This window comes from Nelumbo lutea, chromosome 4, assembly GCF_056320005.1.
Source record: "Nelumbo lutea isolate HS-2025 chromosome 4, American lotus-T2T, whole genome shotgun sequence".
In the NCBI taxonomy this organism is placed as follows: domain Eukaryota; kingdom Viridiplantae; phylum Streptophyta; class Magnoliopsida; order Proteales; family Nelumbonaceae; genus Nelumbo; species Nelumbo lutea.
Window position 1 is genome coordinate 93,041,552 of NC_142687.1, and position 18,350 is coordinate 93,059,901.

Here is an 18,350-nt window from a genome sequence, read left to right on the forward strand (position 1 = left end):
CCTAAATGTTCGGATTAGGGTTGACCCATGAGTCAATTTGGATCATCCAAAAAAACTAAAATTTAAAAAAGAATAAAGAAAAACTACATGAAAAATGCCAAAATTAAAAGAATTAAACTTAAAATTCTAAATATAAAATAAAAAAGCTTGAACATTTAAGAATTTAAAGAGTAAAAACTAAATAGAAAAAATTAAAAAATTAAAAAATAGTCCCAATTAAACTTGACAATTGGGTCAGCGGATTGACCCATGACCCAACCCAACCCAGTTTTTTCCGGGTTGGGTCAGGTCAGGTCATTCTCACATTCAAGTAGCTAAATATGAAACCCTAACCCTGTTTTTTTGGGTTGAGTTGGTCAGATTAGCGAGTTGGGTCAACTTTTTGTCAGGTCTACCTATAGTGGGTGCTTTGAGGTCTGACCTGATTCAGGGGTAAATGGGTCTTAAACTGATCCCCTAAACCAATTTGAAAAAATCGCAGGCCAATACACCCGACCTTGGTGTGAGGTCTGACCTGGTTCAGAGGTAAATGGGTCTTAAACTGACCCCTTAAACCAATTTGAAAAAATCGATACAGGCCAATACACCCAACCATGGTATGCTGAAACATGCTAAGACTATAGAATACATGAACTGCACATGGTGCCCAAGTGAAGTAAAACACAGAAGGATTCAATTTCTCTAATTTTGCATGTAAATGGGAAGCAATATAACAAATTGTTTTATGGGCTCCAAGTTACTAGAAAGGTTTTGACAGTAGATGATTTTTTTATTTAGCTTTATGAGCATGGATATTTAATATGGAATGGTCAAAGGGATAAGGCCTGACTCCCTTGCTTACAAGATTAAAACATGGGATGGTCCCGGAGCATGTGATCACATGGAGAAATTTTCTTGGCATGTGATGGCTCACTCCCCAACTATATCAAAGAAACCAGGTATATATATGCTAGTGGACCAAAATGTCATCTGAATATTTGATTTGCATGTCCTAACATTTGGGGATATAAGTGGGTCGGGTTAAGTGGTTGACCCTCACTGACCCGATCGATTGACTTTTGGGTTAAGCGAACCGTGTTGAACCTGACCCGTTGATATTGCAAAATTGAATTCGTTATATATAAATATAATTGATTGATTGAATGTAAGTACAGGGCTGCAAATGGTATCCTATTGTCTGAAATATAAGTTCTAATTCGATCCATTAAGGGTGTTTTAAATTCGACCCATATATTTGGATCCCCCAATTGATATATATATATATATAGTAAAATTGGTTTCAATGTTGTGCTTTTACTGAATTATGTGTAGTTTTATGAGTATTTTTCTATTCTGTTTATCATGAAATATAAATCAAAGTCATCTTTTGGTCATTTTATTAATAACACATAATATTTTGATGATTTTAGTTTAATTTGTTATGCTATTTAATATTTAACTAGAACCTGAATTTGATTTGAACCCAATATAAATCCGTAGAATAAGATCCAATTCAAATTCGATTATAAATGAATCAAATCTGGATCTAATTATATCTGATTCGGTTCGATCCATTTGTAGCCCGAACTATATATGGGATGGATCGGGTCAAATTGATATTCCTGATCTTTTTTTTAGCCAGGCGGATTGGATTCAGGTTGAAGTTGCATTGAGTTGGGTTCGGGTTGGATGAAACCTGACCCGTTGAACAGGGTAGTTTTGTCCAAGGAAGGAAGGCTACAAATGGTATATAATCATGTTCATTTGTTGAAGACCTCCATTATTAATTAGATTTTGGCAGCTCTAAACATACAGCTAATAAGCATAGGAGGGCATCTTTGGGGTATCATAGAAATGAATCTGAAAGTTTCTAGAAGCACGTTGTAGGACGGATGATGGCAATGCAGAGACAAGAAACCGATCTCCATTGTTATAGAAGAACCGGACACCTTATAATTATAGATCTCAGTTGTGGGCAGAGATCTGCTACCAACAGAGTGCTCCCAACAACGTCTCCATCTGCCACTGCAATCATACATAGGGAACATCTCCTTTGTCATACATGGGGAGATGTTTACTGTAAACGCAAGTTGGGAACGTCTGTTGGTAGCATATCTAAACTCCTCAATCGTCAATTTTGGATATATTGTCAAGAGAAGCCCATGGGCTGCCCTTTCCAATAGAACAGTCCCTATCACCAGATTGTGCAAATTTTATACCAAGTTGAGTTTTGGACATTGATACTGGAACATTGGGTCCTCTGTTCCATCAGTCTGGACCTCTGCTTTGTGTTTTGACTTAGATATGACTTTTGCCTCTGGCCCATTAATGAAGGCCAAACTAATTGAGCCGACGGAATCTAGCAGAGGGGATTCATGCCGGTATGATACTGTAGATCAACCTAATTGACGATTAACTATTTTTTATATTTACAATTTTTTCGTGCTGATCGTTTTCTCAGAGAGGATTCATGCCTTGTTGATTACATAGATATGACACATGTGATGGATGCAATGTCTACTTGGGACTTGGGTACGCTTTTGGATCATGAGGCCTCCAAGAGTGGGGGGATTCGATATTGATGATTCCCAGTTCCCATTGCTCCCCAAAACCCAACCTCTAAAGCCCTCAAGCCTTTAGGTATGTAGGCCATGATTCTGGGGTAATGGGTATGATACTCAGAACTCAAGTAATCAAGTTAGATTTCCGTGGAAAGAAAAAACTTTTGCTCTTTTTAGAAAGGAGGGAAGGGGTTGTCCTTTCACTACATGTTTTGAAATGAATTTATCTACCCTTTAGCATTTATCTACACATGACCAAGCAGAACATCGGCCTAAAAAACATTGAAGCATTGTTACAATTCCGTTTACATGTTCATCACTAGGAAGTTCAGCTTCTGTCAGGGCAAAGCCCATTAGAGCAGCCTTTACAGCCTTCTATTAAGAATATCTCCCTACTTATTTGCTTTATTTCATGGGAAGATATTCCCAATTCAAGATTGCAAATGGCGGTTGGAACGGTGTGGGCATGGGATTGACCTGAGGGAAGCCCATCTCATCACTAGGGTGGTCATATAGAAGCTTGCATCTTTTATTGGAGTGAAATTTTCCTTTTATCTTAATACGGAATGACGTACATCCACCATGGAAAGAGAGGAGAAGGGGGATGTGGAAAGAGATAAAGGCTTGACACTACCTGTGGAGTGTGGACCCTGAGAAGTTAGGGAAAGGGTATCTTTCAGGTAGCGCTGTCAATTTGGTCCAATACGTGTTCATTACAGATGGACCACTGGATCAAGCCCAACCTAATTTGATGAATACTCTGGATCGGTTTGGTTCCAACCCAAACCTGGTCCATTGACATCTGTATTCTTATCTTCTATCAATGAACTGGACATTGGTTCAATCAATCAGTCCAACCCAATTCAATATAGATCCATTACGGATAGATCAGGTTCAATCAAATCCAATAAATACTTTGGAACATTAAAATATGTCTTTATTGGTCTGTTCAATTCATCCAAATTGATTTTGATATGGATGGGGCCCAACCCAAAATCGGTTCATTGACACCCCTATAAGGTAGTCCTTGAGATGGAGCAGCTCTTTCTACCAGGTGGTCCACTATAGTGAGAATGGGCCCTAGTGTTCTTTATTTCTTTTAAATAGTATTTAAAAGTTATGTTTCTTAGTTATAGGCCTTCTTTTATTTTCTTTAATTATTTTTTAGTGTTGGCTGCCAATTGTACTCAGACTTAAAATTATTAATAAAAGTGATGAAAGGGAGCTAGAGAGAGTGGTTCGAATTCTTCTTTTCTCCCCTTATTTTCTTCTTCCACAACCTATTTCTGAAACTTCTTTCTCTTTCTCTCTTTTCTTCTTTTCTTGCATTATCTGAATTACTGTAGGTGTAATTTTCAACTTCCACATTGCAAATCCATTATTCATCAAGGATTTAGTGAATTGACAAACCTGTATGAATTCACAAAACCAGTCATATGGAACCTGCCAGATAAGACCCACATCCACAGACCTGATAGTCATGGGGCTTCCGGTGATCATCGTTGTAAGGTGTTGAAGTTTTTGTCAGCATGAACGAGATACCATTGCCAACTGCCTCGCTAGCTTTCCTGTCTAGTCTACTCAGTTTCAATCTCATCTTGTTGAAGAATTTGATAGACAGATATTCGTTCATCTATCATTAGATAATGAACCAACAATCCCTACAATGGTTTCAACCATAAAAAACAATAAGGAATTTGGAAATGAAAGGAAGAAGAAACCCAATAACACCGATGGTTACAACATTAAGGTGTTTTATAACTAAAAGGTTTCAACCATACAAACAATAAGGAATTTAGAAATGGAAGGAAGAAGACTATTGATCAAGTATCTAAAGATGACAGTAACCCAATAACACCGATGGTGACAACATGAAGGTATTTTCTAACTAAAACAGTTGAATGATAGCTAATATATTATAAATCATCTCCATTCACATACAAGAACAGAGGAGTTTGACCTAAACATATTAGATGCTAATAGCTGAAAATTATGGGAAGCTCATCAAGGTTGACAACAATACAACCATTTAGGGTTCATCTACCATTGTGTTGTGTTGCATTTTGGATTGTTTTTTCTATCTTGAAGTGTTTTGAGTTGATCAATACAAATTGTTATTTCTACCTAAAATGCCAAATTTGAGTTTCAATCATAAATTGCAATGCTTAATCACACACATGCATTTTTCTAATTGAAACGACACTCAATATATGATGTGACAACACATTTCTCACAAATTTGTATTGATCAACCCAAAATGCAATGCAACGCCACTGTACCAAACAGCCTCTAAATTATTACGTCGTATGCTTGTAATCTTTCTTGCTACTCATTCCCCCCTCCCGCAGGTGCAAATTGCTGTTAAGATTACATTTTCTTATTTTCGTATTAAAATTCAAGTTCAAATCAGCTTATCGTATAAATTGCACCCATGCAAACAATACCTAGATTCAACATTGAGAAACTCCTTTGCCATCTTGGTCCAAATCATAAAGCACAAACCTCTTATCAGGAACATATCCTTCATCTCTCATGAGTCCAATCAATTCCTCCAGAACCTCATAGATGGTCTCAGCTTGTGGATGGAGCCTATCCTCGACAACAAAGCTGTGTATTTCCTTTTCAATCTCAATCCAACTCCTCCCTGTCTCTTTCTTTACTCTCATTTCCTTCATTTTCTTGATAACCCTAGCTCTCTCTTCCCATCTTCCTTCAGAGGAATATATATTTGCCATCAAAACATATGCACTGGGGCTCACAGGTACCACTGAAAGTAAGTGATCTGCCGCATATTTCCCCATTTTTGAATCCCCATAAATACTACAGGCACCAAGGAAGGCTTGCCAGACTAGAACACCAGGCTCCATTGGCAATCCCTCAATGAAGGCCTTGGCTTCATTTAAACATCCTGCCCGACCCAACAAGTCAACCACACATGCATAATGTTCCATTCTTGGACTAATTCCATGAAGATTAACCATGGCCTCCAAGAATTCCATTCCCTTCTCAACTGATCCAATATGGCTACAAGCATGAAGCAATGAAAGAAATGTCACATCTGTTGGCTCCACACCTTCTAACCTCATATTTTCATACAACTGAAGTGCTTCAACACCATGACCATGGCGTGCAAACGCTGCAATCATGGAGTTCCATGAAACTGAATTTCTCTGAACCATCCCATCAAATACTTTTATAGACTCTGCCAGATCCCCACACTTTGAGTACATGTTGATGATCCCATTGCTTACAAAAGGATTAAACCCTAAATTTCTCTTGATTACTAAGGAATGAATTTGCTTCCCTAAAGCCAATGATGTAACAACACCAAACACCCCTAAGACAGCCGAAATCATGTTTGGATCAATCTCAATTCCTACCCTCATTATCTTCACAAAAAGTCGGAGAGCGTCTTCCTCGAACCCATTTTGAGCAAACCCCCCAAGAATCACGGTAATGGAAACCTCATCGAGCACCTCAGCATCCTCGAAAATCCGGCAGGCATCTTCCATGCTATTACACTTGCAATACATATCCATTAGAGAACTCTCGATGCACAAATCTGAGTGAACTCCCGACTTCAGGACAAGGGCATGGATTTGACGCCCTTCTTTTAGTGCCTGTAAACCAGCACATGCCATGACTGAGCTCGAGTATGTCAAAGAATTCGGATCCACCTCCCCATGCCGCATCTTCAAGAACAAAGTGAAACTCTCCTCGTAAAACTCTCTCTGAGCAAGACCTGAGATCACAGCCGTCCAAGTGATAACATTCCTTTCAGACATCTCATCAAAAACACGTCTTCCTGAAGTGTAACATCCACACTTAAAGTAAGAAGTTATCAAAGCATTTCCCACTGAAACCTCACGCTTATATCCATTTAGGAACACCAGAGAATGTACCATCTTGCTCACACAAAGAAGATCAGGCTTATCACAAGCAGATAAAATGGTAGTCAAAGTTGCTCGATCTAATTGAAAAGTACCCGAGCCATGCATCTTTTTAAATAACCCAAATCCCATATCAAGCTCTTGACCTCTTAGAAGACCAGAAATCAGTGAATTCCACGAAACAGTATCTTTAACAGGCATTTGATCAAACACTTTAGCCGCATATGATAATTCTCCACATCTTGAGTACATTGAAACAAGAGAATTCCAAATAACAAGGATATTCCGGATATTAGTTTGGTTCTTTAGATTGAAAGACTCAAAATTCTTCATGATGACGGCATGAATGCAAGACCCAAGTCGAAAATCCCCTTCCTTGCCACAAAGAGAAAGGAGGGAGCTTAAATTTACGGGGTTGAGGGAAAAGCCGACGTTTATCGTATCCAGGGAAGCAACTTGTGAAGTCTGATTTCTGCTTCTCATGACAGAATGTATGGCAGAGAAGGGAAGGTCGGACTTGAATCTGCAGATCGCCCATCTCGCTTTCATCCATGAAACGCAGCCTGACTGTTAAAAGGAGGTAAGTGTTGTCTGTTAAGATACTGCCCGAGCTCAGATCCTTAGCCCGTAGAGTATCAAAGAGGACGCAACAAGCAAAGTTATAGGTGTTGCAGTCATTATAGAGCTGTTTGATATAAAAATGCCCTCAAGAATTTAGGTCCAGCAGCTCCAAGCCGTCATCAGTAGAGGGGCTGCGTGGTCAGAGACTCGGAGTTAAGAAGCGTGGAGCAAATAGCATCTCTTCACTCTACAAATTCATAAAGCCTTCCCAAACGGCACTTAAACCGAGCTCGCATCAGTATATAGCCAATAGACCTGTTCATGGGCCGGGCCGGGCCGGGTTTTGCCTCTACATTAACAGTTCAGGCTTGAGCCCAAGCCCGGTCCGACCATCAGGCCTAGTTCTTGAGCCCGAATCCCAGGTCCAAACTTGAGCCCGGCTAGAAATTTGGAAAGAAAAAAAAAATCCTTTTTAATTCATTTAAAAGCTGTTTTATTTATATTAAAAGACCTCAAAACCTAAAAAAAATGAAAAATCTCATTATTACTTGAAAAAAGAGAAGAAAAATATATTATAAATGCTTTTTTATTATATAAACTATATTTTATTAATATAATACATTATCAAGTCCAGCTCAAGCTCATACCACTTTTTTTTAGAAAGCCCAAGCCTGGCCCATAAAAAGTCAGGCCCGTTATTTTATGTCTGAGCTTGAGCCCGTGGTCCTGGAATCTTGTCCAAGCCCAACTTAAATCAGGTCGGGCTGGGCCAACCCGTCAAGATACCCAGCCCATGAACAGGTCTAATAGGCATGTTAGGGACTTAGGGGTATATGCTCTGAAAACTAGGGGTATACGAGCATGTCTAATAGCCATTCGCTTTCGGCTTTTTTTCGATTCGTTTTTCAGTTTTTGGGTAATTCGGTTTGGTTAATTCAGTTTTTAGCAATTTTGGTTCAGTTTTAGTTTTTAGTTTTAGAAATTCGATTAACCGAAAAAAAGAAATTAAGTAAAGTACATTATATTATATAATATATAATGTACAATATTTAATATTTAATATTTAACATGCTATATATTTATATATCAATATATTCTATACAATGTATTATAATGAATATAAATTTCATAATATATTATAATATATATTATAGGTTATAATATAATATTATATATATTAATTAAATTTGATTTTTAACTGAAATAACCGAAAACCGAACCAAAAATCTTGGTTCGGTTATTTCGGTTTTATTGTAATTTGGTTTCGGTTTCAGTTTTCATTTTTTTATTTATGTTTTAAAAATTCTGGTTTATCCGATTCAATTTTTAACCGAATAAATTGAATTCTCCCCCTACTGAAAAACGCCATCGGCTGAGCTAATTTAAATCAGTGGTGGTCATTTCTAACCCGGCTTGGCCTACGCCCATTAACGCTTCAGCAAGGGGTGTCAATTGGTATTTGAAAATCACATTTAGAATTCAAGATTCAACATAATTCAATCGAATTCCAATAATTCGAGTATCTAATTGGTTGAGTTCAGATATCCTATTTATACCGAATAGCTAATTGGATTTGAATTCGGATATGACCTGATTCGATTAGATAAATATCCGAATTTGACCAATTATTTAATTCTTATATATATAATATAAATTTTTAAATGTTTTATATAATTTACATATATATATAATAATAATTAGATTACATTAATAATTTATATATTTATATACTTTATAAAAATAAGATATTTATTTTATATATTTATTAATTACCTAAAATAATCAATTAGTTGAATTCAAATCGAATCGAATATTTGAATCTTTAATCAAATTCGAATTCGAATATTGCCTGGTATTATTTTAAAATTTTCAGTTTCATTTTTTTATTTTGGTTTATTCTATTTGATTTTTAACCGAATAAATTGAATTCTCACACCTACTAAAAATGCCATCGGTTGAGCTAATTTAAATGAGTGGTGATCTTTTCTAACCTCGCTTGGCCTCGGTCCATTAAATTTCAATTAGGGTTGTCAATGGTATTCAAAAATCCAATTTTGAATTCAATATTCGATATAATCAAATCGAATTCGGATACTTCGAATATCTAACCGGTTGAATTCAGATATGCTATTCTTACTGAATAGTTAATCAGATTCGAATTCATATATGACCTAATTCGATTCGATAAATATCCAAATTTGATCGATTATTTAATTCTTATATATAACATACAAAATATTTTAAATAATTTATATACAATAATTAAATTATATAAATAATTTATATATTTATATACTTTATATCAATAAAATATTTATTTTATATATTTATTAATTATCTAAAATGATTAATTAATTGAATCTGAATCCAATCGAATATTCGAATATCTAATCAAATTCGATTTTCGAATATTAATTTTTAATATCCATTGGATATTGAATCAAATTCGGATATCAGATTTATTAATCGGATTCAAATCGGATATTGCTTGATACAATTCAAATTCGATCCGTTTACACCCCTAGCTTCAACTAGGGGTGTCAACAGTATTTGAAAATTCGATTTTGAATTAGAGATTCGACATAATCAAATCAAATTCAAATAATTCAAGTATCTAATAGGTTAAATTCGGATATCATATTCATATCGAATATCTAATCGGATTCAAATTCGGATATGACCCAATTCGATTCAATAAATATCCGAATTTGACCAATTATTTAATTCTTATATATAAAATATAAAATTTTTAAATGATATATAATTTATATACACAATAATTAAATTATATAAATAATTTATATTTATATACTTTATTTAAACAAAATATTTATTTTATATATCTTTAATTACCTAAAATAATCATTTAGTGGAATTTGAATCGAAATTTAAATATTTAACCATATTCAAATTCAGATATTGCCTGATCCAATTCAAATTTAATCCGTTTACACCCCTAACTTCAGCCCAACCCAGCTCATATATATATATATATATATATATATATATATATATATATATTGTATGTATTTTTTAAGCCAATGTTCATTAACCCAAAATTACATTTCATCTAGTACAAGAGACCTTGCAAAGTCTGGTGGAGATATATGATGGAGACTATAGGAAGAGAAAATTGAAGTTAGATGCCTCCAATCAAGAATAGTTGCCTATCCCCTAAAATAGGTTATACCCCGAAACAACAAGGATTTTATCTATAAATTGAATTAGTATATATTAAGTATAACAAATGTAACAACATAGGTCCAAAGCCAAGCCTAATCCATAATCACCCTTAGTTTAAATGAGTTAAAATATAACCCAAAAAACTTGAATTAACGGTACAACTAAGGTTGACAAGAGTTAACATTTTACACTACTTTTGACCTGAGTTTCATATTGGGCCCATTCAAATTTTGGCAAAAGCTGAACTTGAGACTGCCCAAGTTGCACCCCTAAAATCAAAAAATGAAAAAGGTGCCATATTTTAGAAAGGGACATTAACAGCGGTTTTAAAAAGGGTACATTTTCAGAAAGGTTCTGTTTGCATAAGCTTTTTGCTTTTGAGTTTGTGCAGTGAACAATAACTTTGAAGTTTGAACCAAAGAGTGTATTGAGAATTTTGGTAAGAATTGCTTTTTTTAAGCTTACTAGTTACCATGCACATTGCTTGCAAAAAGGTGAAAAGACATTTAGACAAGTATCTTTTTATTGGACATTTTCAAATGTCTTAATTCATTGCTTGGAATTAAAGAATGATTAAACAACCACTACTTACAAACAGTGAAGTTATATGATTAGGGGTGAGCATTGTATTAATTTGGTTAAAAAACAAATCGAATAAATCAAAGTTTAAAAATAAAAATCGAACCAAAACTGAAATATAAAAAAAACTAACTAAAATCGAAATTTTCGGTTCAGTTTTCAGTTATTCTAATTAAAACTGAATTTCAATAATATATATATATATATATATATATATATATATATAATATCAAAGGTCATTAGGTTATGTATTAATATATATATAAATATATTATATATTAAACATTATATGTTATATAATATATATTACTTGTTATATAGCAAAGTTTGGTTAATTTGATTTTTTTCAATTAACCAAATTTATATTCTAAAAACCAAAACCACAATTTTTGGTTTGGTTTTCGGTTTTAACTGAATAATGCTTATACATGATGCCATTAAAATATTGTGGTATAACTTATTCATGACACTTTTGGGTTCCCATAGGGTTTGTGTAATCTATTTGCTCAAAAAAAAAAAAAAAAGTCTTAGGGGTTTGTTGCCTTCGAGAGGGCAGTGTAGCACATTTATCTATCAAGAGAAAAAAAAAAAAAGGAGAGATAGGGTTTGTGTAACCCATTTATCAATACACAATTGGACAACTGATCCAATTATCCTTAGATTTCAATGTTAGAACATACAGCTTATTAATAATTCATAGTTTAGTGGGTTGCACTTGGAACTCACAAGTAATCCAGAATCACAAACAATGAGAATAACAGTAGCACATGCAGTCCTATCACCATTGGAAGTCAACTTTAGGCTGGTATCTCGGCTTAGGCCCAACCCACAAGTAAAACCCAGTTCAACTTACAGAAAACTAGTGCTCAGTCCTAAGCCATGGTCCGATTAAGTTACAAACCTAAGGCTGACTTTGGAAGGAGTATAAATACAAATATGAAGAGTGCAAAACCTTATATTTTTTATCATTTAGTATGTATTTATGTTGTACATATTTGCATTTATACTGCTTCTAAACTGAGTTTATGGCTCAATTTAGAAAGAGTATAAGTACAAATATGTTTAATACAAATGCATACAAAATATTACAAATACAAAATTTTGCACTTGTGTTGCCTTGGCGGTTTCCTCCACATTGCCAGATTATTAGTATTGGTTATATATGTGCAAACAAAAATTTTAATAGAAAATTGGCGGTTTGGTTTAGTTTGACATTCTTTTATACTTAGTTTGATTTCTTGAATTTTAGAACCAAACCAAACCGTAAATTCTGATGTTAGAATTCCTTGTAATTGCTTTTTCGTTTTTTGTTAGATCAACTAAAAACTCAATGTTGTTCGGATGGTTAATGGAATTGAGCTTAGGGTCCTAAAAGTATATTGTTCTAACCAAACTTAATGCTTATATAGCATACGGGTTATGATGATTCATTGGATTTATGATGACTAAAAGGCTATATTTATTAGTTTAAGCCCAACAGAATGACCCAAGCCCTAATAAAACAATTTGGTTTGATTTGATTTTCATACCAAAATGGTTTGATATTCAACGGTCTAATTACCTTCCTAGCATTGTTTCCGTGGACATCATTTGTTTTTCTTTCGTTTCACATGCAACCAAAAGGAGTGTATAATTTGAAGAAAGGAGAACAAAAGATTGTTTGTTTTTTTCTTTTTATATTACTTTCCTTTTTCCTAGTGGAACCAAAGTTCAACCGTAGGGAATTTTTTTCCCTAGAGAACTGACAGAACCCATCAGAGTGTATATGAAGTCCATTCACCCAACCAACTTTTTTTTCACCTTTACACCTGGGGAAATTTTGAGGATGGATGGTCCAAGTCATTTAGACAGTCCAATGGGCCAAAGAAGAATCTATCTCGTTAGAAAGCAAATTTGGTTCAGAAAAGTGTGATGGTGACAACCCATGGTGGAATTAGGTGGACTATGTTTAGTTTGGATTTTCTTTTGGCTAAAAGAAAATACTGTATTAAGATAGGGCCATATTACAACGCCAGTCTGTGGGCTATGTTTAGTTTGGACTTTCTTTTGGCAAAAAGAAAATACTGTATTAAGATAGGGCCATATTACAACGCCAGTCTCGGTTGGATGCAAAAAGATTATTCCCAAATCAAGAGGGAGAATTTATAGAGCGAAACCTGTAAGTGGGGTTTATACGCTAATAAGGTTGTGTTTGGTATTATTGTTATTTTTATTATAAATTTTACTGGGGTTTATGGATACAAATTTTTGACAAAATAGGAAATCATTTGCATAAAAAATTTCATTTTTGACAAAATTTTGATGTTTCTATCATAAATGCCAACAACAATCCAATGCATACATTTTTTAGTGGAAGTGGTTATTTGATGTGATGCGACAAAATAGTTTCTTAAAAATTATATTATAAAATCCAAACCTTGATAGTAGAAACAGCATTGATACCAAACACAACCTTAGTGAGCCATAGTGTTTCATTGGGTCTTCTTGGTAATTCATTTCTTCTTTCTCCCTTATTCATCTCCAAATCCTCTGTTTTCTTTTTGAGGAAAATCTGTTATGGCTGTTGGCATAGTTTTGAGCTAAAAAAAGCAATGAATCACAGCCCTTGATGCCTTGCTGTGGCCCCACCTTGATTTCATGGTTTTAGCCCTAGACTATACACCCAAGATTCAAAATATCAATACAGGCCGATGTACTGACTTAAGGTCCGTCTACTCCTTGAACCAAATCATACACCGAAACACACCCTGTAGAGGTGTATTAGTAGCCTCTCAATATGATAGATATCGGCCAATACGGTCTGATACATATGGAAATTTTTTAACATTGGCTACACCAGCCAGTTCTCTTTTTATATGCCCAAATGAGGAGAATACCTTGGCAGTTGAGAAACTTTTTCTTTGGCATGACATGTCAACCCATTCAGTCCATTGTTTGCATGATTGTAGCTTTGGTTGAAAGATTATCGTGGACAATTACTCTTATAGCCCCTTATGATAACATGTCAACCCCAAGAACATTCCTAACAACCCAGACACCAAAGTATTTGCCCTTGAGAGGGATGTGCTTTTAGCTTTTCAAGGTGGGCTTCACACAGACAACCTGGCGAAAAATCCTAATAGCCTAAATGGGCAAAAAATCCTTTAAAATCAGAATCAGAATAATTTATTCCCATAATCTGTTTGGTTCAGATAAGAATGAAAATTAGAATTAGAATTGATAAAAATGGGATTGTATTCTTAAGAGAGGGGCAAGAAATGGCCATTCCCTCAAATGGGAAAATGTCATTCAAGCAGAAATGGGAATTGGATTTCCAATTGTGCCCAACAAAACAGTTGGAACAGGAATAGCCTATTCCGATCCAATTCCAGACCCCTATTTCCACGAACGAAACAGGGCCTTGAATATTCAGCTCTGCCCTTCCAAATGAGATCCATGTAAGGGTCTGAAATTGGAATGAGAACGGGTTCCAATTCCCACTCTATGGTTGGACAAAATCAAAATCCCATTCTGTTAGAATGGCATACCTCCTATTTAAGGGAATAACAATTTTCTCTCCTTTCTTAAAGAATGTAATCCCATTTCAACTTATTCCAACTTTAAGAATAGAACATTCTAATTCTAATTCATTCTGATTTCAAGATGATTCAGACTGAACTCTAAATAGGCCTATATTTCTAATTTTCTATATCCTCTAAAGAAGATGGGATTTGGTTGGGTTAGAGTGGATATATCATATAAGATGGGCTCAGCTGTATCGTATTATATGTGGATGAGTATTAAATGTATGATTCGACAAATCACAGCCCTACCTCAAAAAGAATGTTTTCTTTGACCTTTTGCGGCCGGAGATACGAATTCAATGCGGACAGTCCGTCGTCAGATGGATGGGGTTTGGCCTTGTTGCCATTTTCCCCGTCAATAGTACGTCCATATTTAATTACCTAACTACCCTTTACATTAACCAGATCCATCTGGATTACTTGAACTTTGAAATTTGAATACATTCTCATCGTAAGCGTACGAAACGCATCGTTCCGGACCTCCGGTTTCCGGAGACCGCCAGACCCTACCTGCTACCCAAAGCAACTTTTAACATGATCTACAGCCGCACATCTCAAACGCGCTTCCTCATTTATACTTGATGAGCGGCTAGGCTCATGTGGGAAGCTGTGTGGATGGAGTCTCGTGCTTAACAGCTTCGGACAGATTGGCCCGGCCGGCCGGCCCGGTCTAAAATTGCAGTCTGTGTGTGAGTTGTGACTTGTTTTTTGTAACTGCTGCTTCAAGCCAACGTCTGTACACGTAGCTAGTCTGTAGGTTGCTGATCTTTCCACGTGGCAATTCAAGCCACCAGTTGTCTAGGACATATCCCTTCAGCATAATAAGTATGTATGTTACTAACGGCTAAAGCTGGGTGGCTTTGTCAGCATCATGTTACGTACATATATCCGCTGTGACAAAACTGTTCCCATTAGCTGGGCGCCTGGACCCCGTAAAAGAACTGTCAGATTTACCAGCCAATGAGCAGATGTACGGTGAGGTGTGCAGATTCATTGATGAAGATAGACATTTCTTGCACTATTTATTTTCTCTTCCACAGCGATTTGCCCGTTATTGGTTTTAGTTTGCCACATGTCATCAATTTGCTTCATCATTCAAAGGCCCGATTCGGTTTCCTTGCCACCTGTCAGCTCTTCGATGGACTGGCCCCACTTTGTCAATATCAATATGCTCTGATTTAAAAAAAACAAAAAATTAAAGGTCTTCTCTCTCTCCGTCTATTTTATCCGCATTCACAGATCTCAGAGCCGGCGTAAACAACAAACGAATACGAACAATGTAATACGGTTCTGAAACGCCATCACATATGACCGTAGGTGTTAACAGTATTCTATCAAGCTTGATCTCCTTAATTGAAGCCTATCTGTTTATTATTTTATATTTTTTTGCTTCAATAATGAAAATTGAAAAGCACATTGCTATTTGTTTAAATTTAAAAAATAGGAATCAGATTACAAAGAAGCTCATAGGACGTTTCCTAATAAATATCAGTGTCTCATCTCCTCGAAAAAATATCGAGTAAAAGATTTTAATTTTCAGCAAATTTGAAGGTATGGCACATGGATGGTTCCCTGTTGACCCGGAGCTAAATTGCAATGTGGAAATCATACAAAATTTAGTAAAAATGTTGATTTTAATTTCAAGTAAAGAGATGGGGTTGATTCAGAAAAACTGAAGAAAAGAAATGATGCAGCTTTTATCAGAAAAGTCGAACATCCATTAAGCCAAATAAATTCAGAGCCCAAGACCCAGATCCGTAAACGTAAATTGTCAAGCCAAACCAAGAGAAAATCGAGATGGGTTTCTCGTAGTAATCATCATCGAATAAGAGAAGAGATTTAGATACATTCTTTTCTAAGAGACATCTGGTTTTAAGTTCTTGAGATTAGAAAGGAACAAAAATTAAACAGAGATTTAGGTACATTCTTTCTGAGCAAAATTAACACTAACTTTCAGATCTAATTACTCACCAGCGTTTTGTTCTGATTTCTGAAGCAAGGAGTTCTTGCAGTGAGTAATGGCTCCTTGAATCGCACTCTGCAACTCCTCCATTGACGATGAATCTGCATACTGCATGCTTCCAACGATGTTACCACCAAAAACTCCGCTTCGACAAAGCACACCGGAATGACTGGGCGATGACCGCGTCGAAGACGGGCAACTAGAAACACATTTTTTCCTTCGTGGGTATTTCAGGTTTCCAGAGAACGAATGAGAGAATACACTGTTGTTCTCTTTCCTCGTACTTGAAGCAGAGATTTCTCTGTTTTTCCCGGACTTCTCTGTCCTCGTTGCCAACGAAGCCACTGTTACCATCGCCGCCGCCTTCTGTTGCTGCTGCTTCTGTGATAACTTCTCGTATAAAGGTTTCACCTTTTTCAAATACTTCCTTATCACGTCCTTGGCCGACGCGCTCATCCGCTTCACAGAAGAAGGAGCCGATGCATTCTCTTGATCTCTATGCTTGTTGTTGTCTTTGCGAAACACAGAAGAGAACCTCGCCAGAGAGAAGTACTTGGATTTCTTGATCTGTGGGCTCTGATGGTGATAATTGTGGTTGAGACGCTTAAACTCGTCTTCCTCTGTCACCGAACTCGGCCGCGACGAGTCACACTCGGTGAACAAGACGAGGTCACCGGAAAAAGAGGAGCTAGAGTCATTGGAGCTGCCGGTCGAGTCTCGAGAAGCGGTGGTAGTGGAGTCGGAGCAAGATGAAGAGCTGGACGAGGCGAGCAGGAGAGTTCGAACCATGGAGAGGCGGGGAGAGAGATGGAGAGGGAGAAGCTGGCCCTTGTAGAAGAGCTCGTCGGCTGGACAGAGATTGGAGGAGGCCATTCGAGGGGATAGAGAGATGGTGAACTCGAAGTCCGACGAAGATGATGAAGAGAAAGAGTGAGCAGGGGATGAAGGAAGGGTGAGAGATTTGGGATCTTTTTCTCTTCTCTTACCCATTTTCCTTACTACATGTCTATCGTTAAGCCCCCCACAGAGCAGAGATAAACAAATGCAAATAAACCGGTTGAGATGGAGCAATGAACTTATAATAGTGGTGGACTCAAATTTGCAGAGAGAGAGAGAGAGTGTGAGAGGGGTGGTTCACATGGGAATTCGAACCGTCTATTTTTTTTCTCCTTTCTCTTTTGGTTAGCATGTGTATGATTCAGAAACTGTCACGTGTCATGTATCTATCATTTGAGTTAGGTCTCACGTGCCACGTATGTGAGTTTCAGTTTTCACTCACCGGCTTTACTCATTTGAAGTATTCGCCATTTCGCCCTATCGGGTATTGAGTCAAGATGGGTACTTGAGTGTTGACAGCTTACCGATCCAAAAGAGTTTGAGCTTTGGAAGGATTCGATAGATACGGAAATTCACCTCGAAGATAATTGATTTCTAACTTTTTGACCATCTTGTATTTAGACAACGATGGGGGAGGATTGCCAAGGGTTTGTCCTTCTCACGCCAAAACTGTTGGATCAGAACCTTTTAGTTGGGGGCTATGAGGATGCATAGATTAGGCCTCGAACCTATAATTGTAGACCCATCAAAAGGCTCTTATGTTGGAAATTGGACTCCTTAATCTCGCTTCCCCAAATTCTTTATACATTCCAAAGTTGTCATGGCGTTCGGGATATGCAAGCAGTGGCCTTGTTTCAAACTTTGATGACATGGAATTTTTTTTATAATTTTGGCTCATGGCTTGACCGATTGGAAAGTTTGGTGGTTTCGGGGTGTCCATGAAAAATCGAATCGAATCGAAAATATGGAATCGGAAAATATGATTAAGCGAATTGATTCAATTTGATATTTTAGAAAAGACGAAGTATCGGTTCCATTTTCGGTTAACTTAAAAAAACCGATACTTAATCGAATCGATCAATATATATATATATCACATATTTTTTATATATTATATATTATATATTTATTATAGATATAAATATATACTTATATTATATTTATAATAATCTATTTATAAATATATTATATATCATTTATTATTTTTAATATAATATTATATATATTTATATAA

General features: G+C 36.1%; 2 protein-coding genes across 4 annotated transcripts; both read right to left on the reverse strand.

The window, feature by feature from the left end:
* Positions 1-3,881: 3,881 nt before the first annotated feature.
* Positions 3,882-7,265, reverse strand: LOC148861853 (Tetratricopeptide repeat (TPR)-like superfamily protein). 2 transcript variants are annotated; one of them, XM_088982474.1, is made up of 2 exons: positions 4,985-7,265; positions 3,882-4,201 (listed from the first exon to the last, which is right to left on the reverse strand). In XM_088982474.1, the coding sequence occupies exon 1, from the start codon at positions 6,977-6,979 to the stop codon at positions 4,991-4,993; it is 1,989 nt and encodes a 662-aa protein (XP_088838600.1). In that variant the 5' UTR covers positions 6,980-7,265; the 3' UTR covers positions 3,882-4,201; positions 4,985-4,990. The 2 variants fall into 2 exon arrangements, with proteins under 2 accessions (XP_088838600.1, XP_088838601.1); XM_088982475.1 differs by having other exon boundaries at positions 5,043-7,264.
* Positions 7,266-14,707: 7,442 nt separating this feature from the next.
* LOC148861854 (putative membrane-associated kinase regulator 1) lies at positions 14,708-17,462 on the reverse strand. Of its 2 annotated transcripts, XM_088941003.1 has the most exons (2): positions 16,288-17,388; positions 14,708-15,489 (listed from the first exon to the last, which is right to left on the reverse strand). In XM_088941003.1, exons 1-2 carry the CDS (start codon positions 17,267-17,269, stop codon positions 15,395-15,397), a joined length of 1,077 nt encoding a protein of 358 aa, XP_088797129.1. In that variant the 5' UTR covers positions 17,270-17,388; the 3' UTR covers positions 14,708-15,394. The 2 variants fall into 2 exon arrangements, with proteins under 2 accessions (XP_088797129.1, XP_088797131.1); XM_088941005.1 differs by lacking the exon at positions 14,708-15,489 and having other exon boundaries at positions 16,119-17,462.
* Positions 17,463-18,350: the final 888 nt, after the last annotated feature.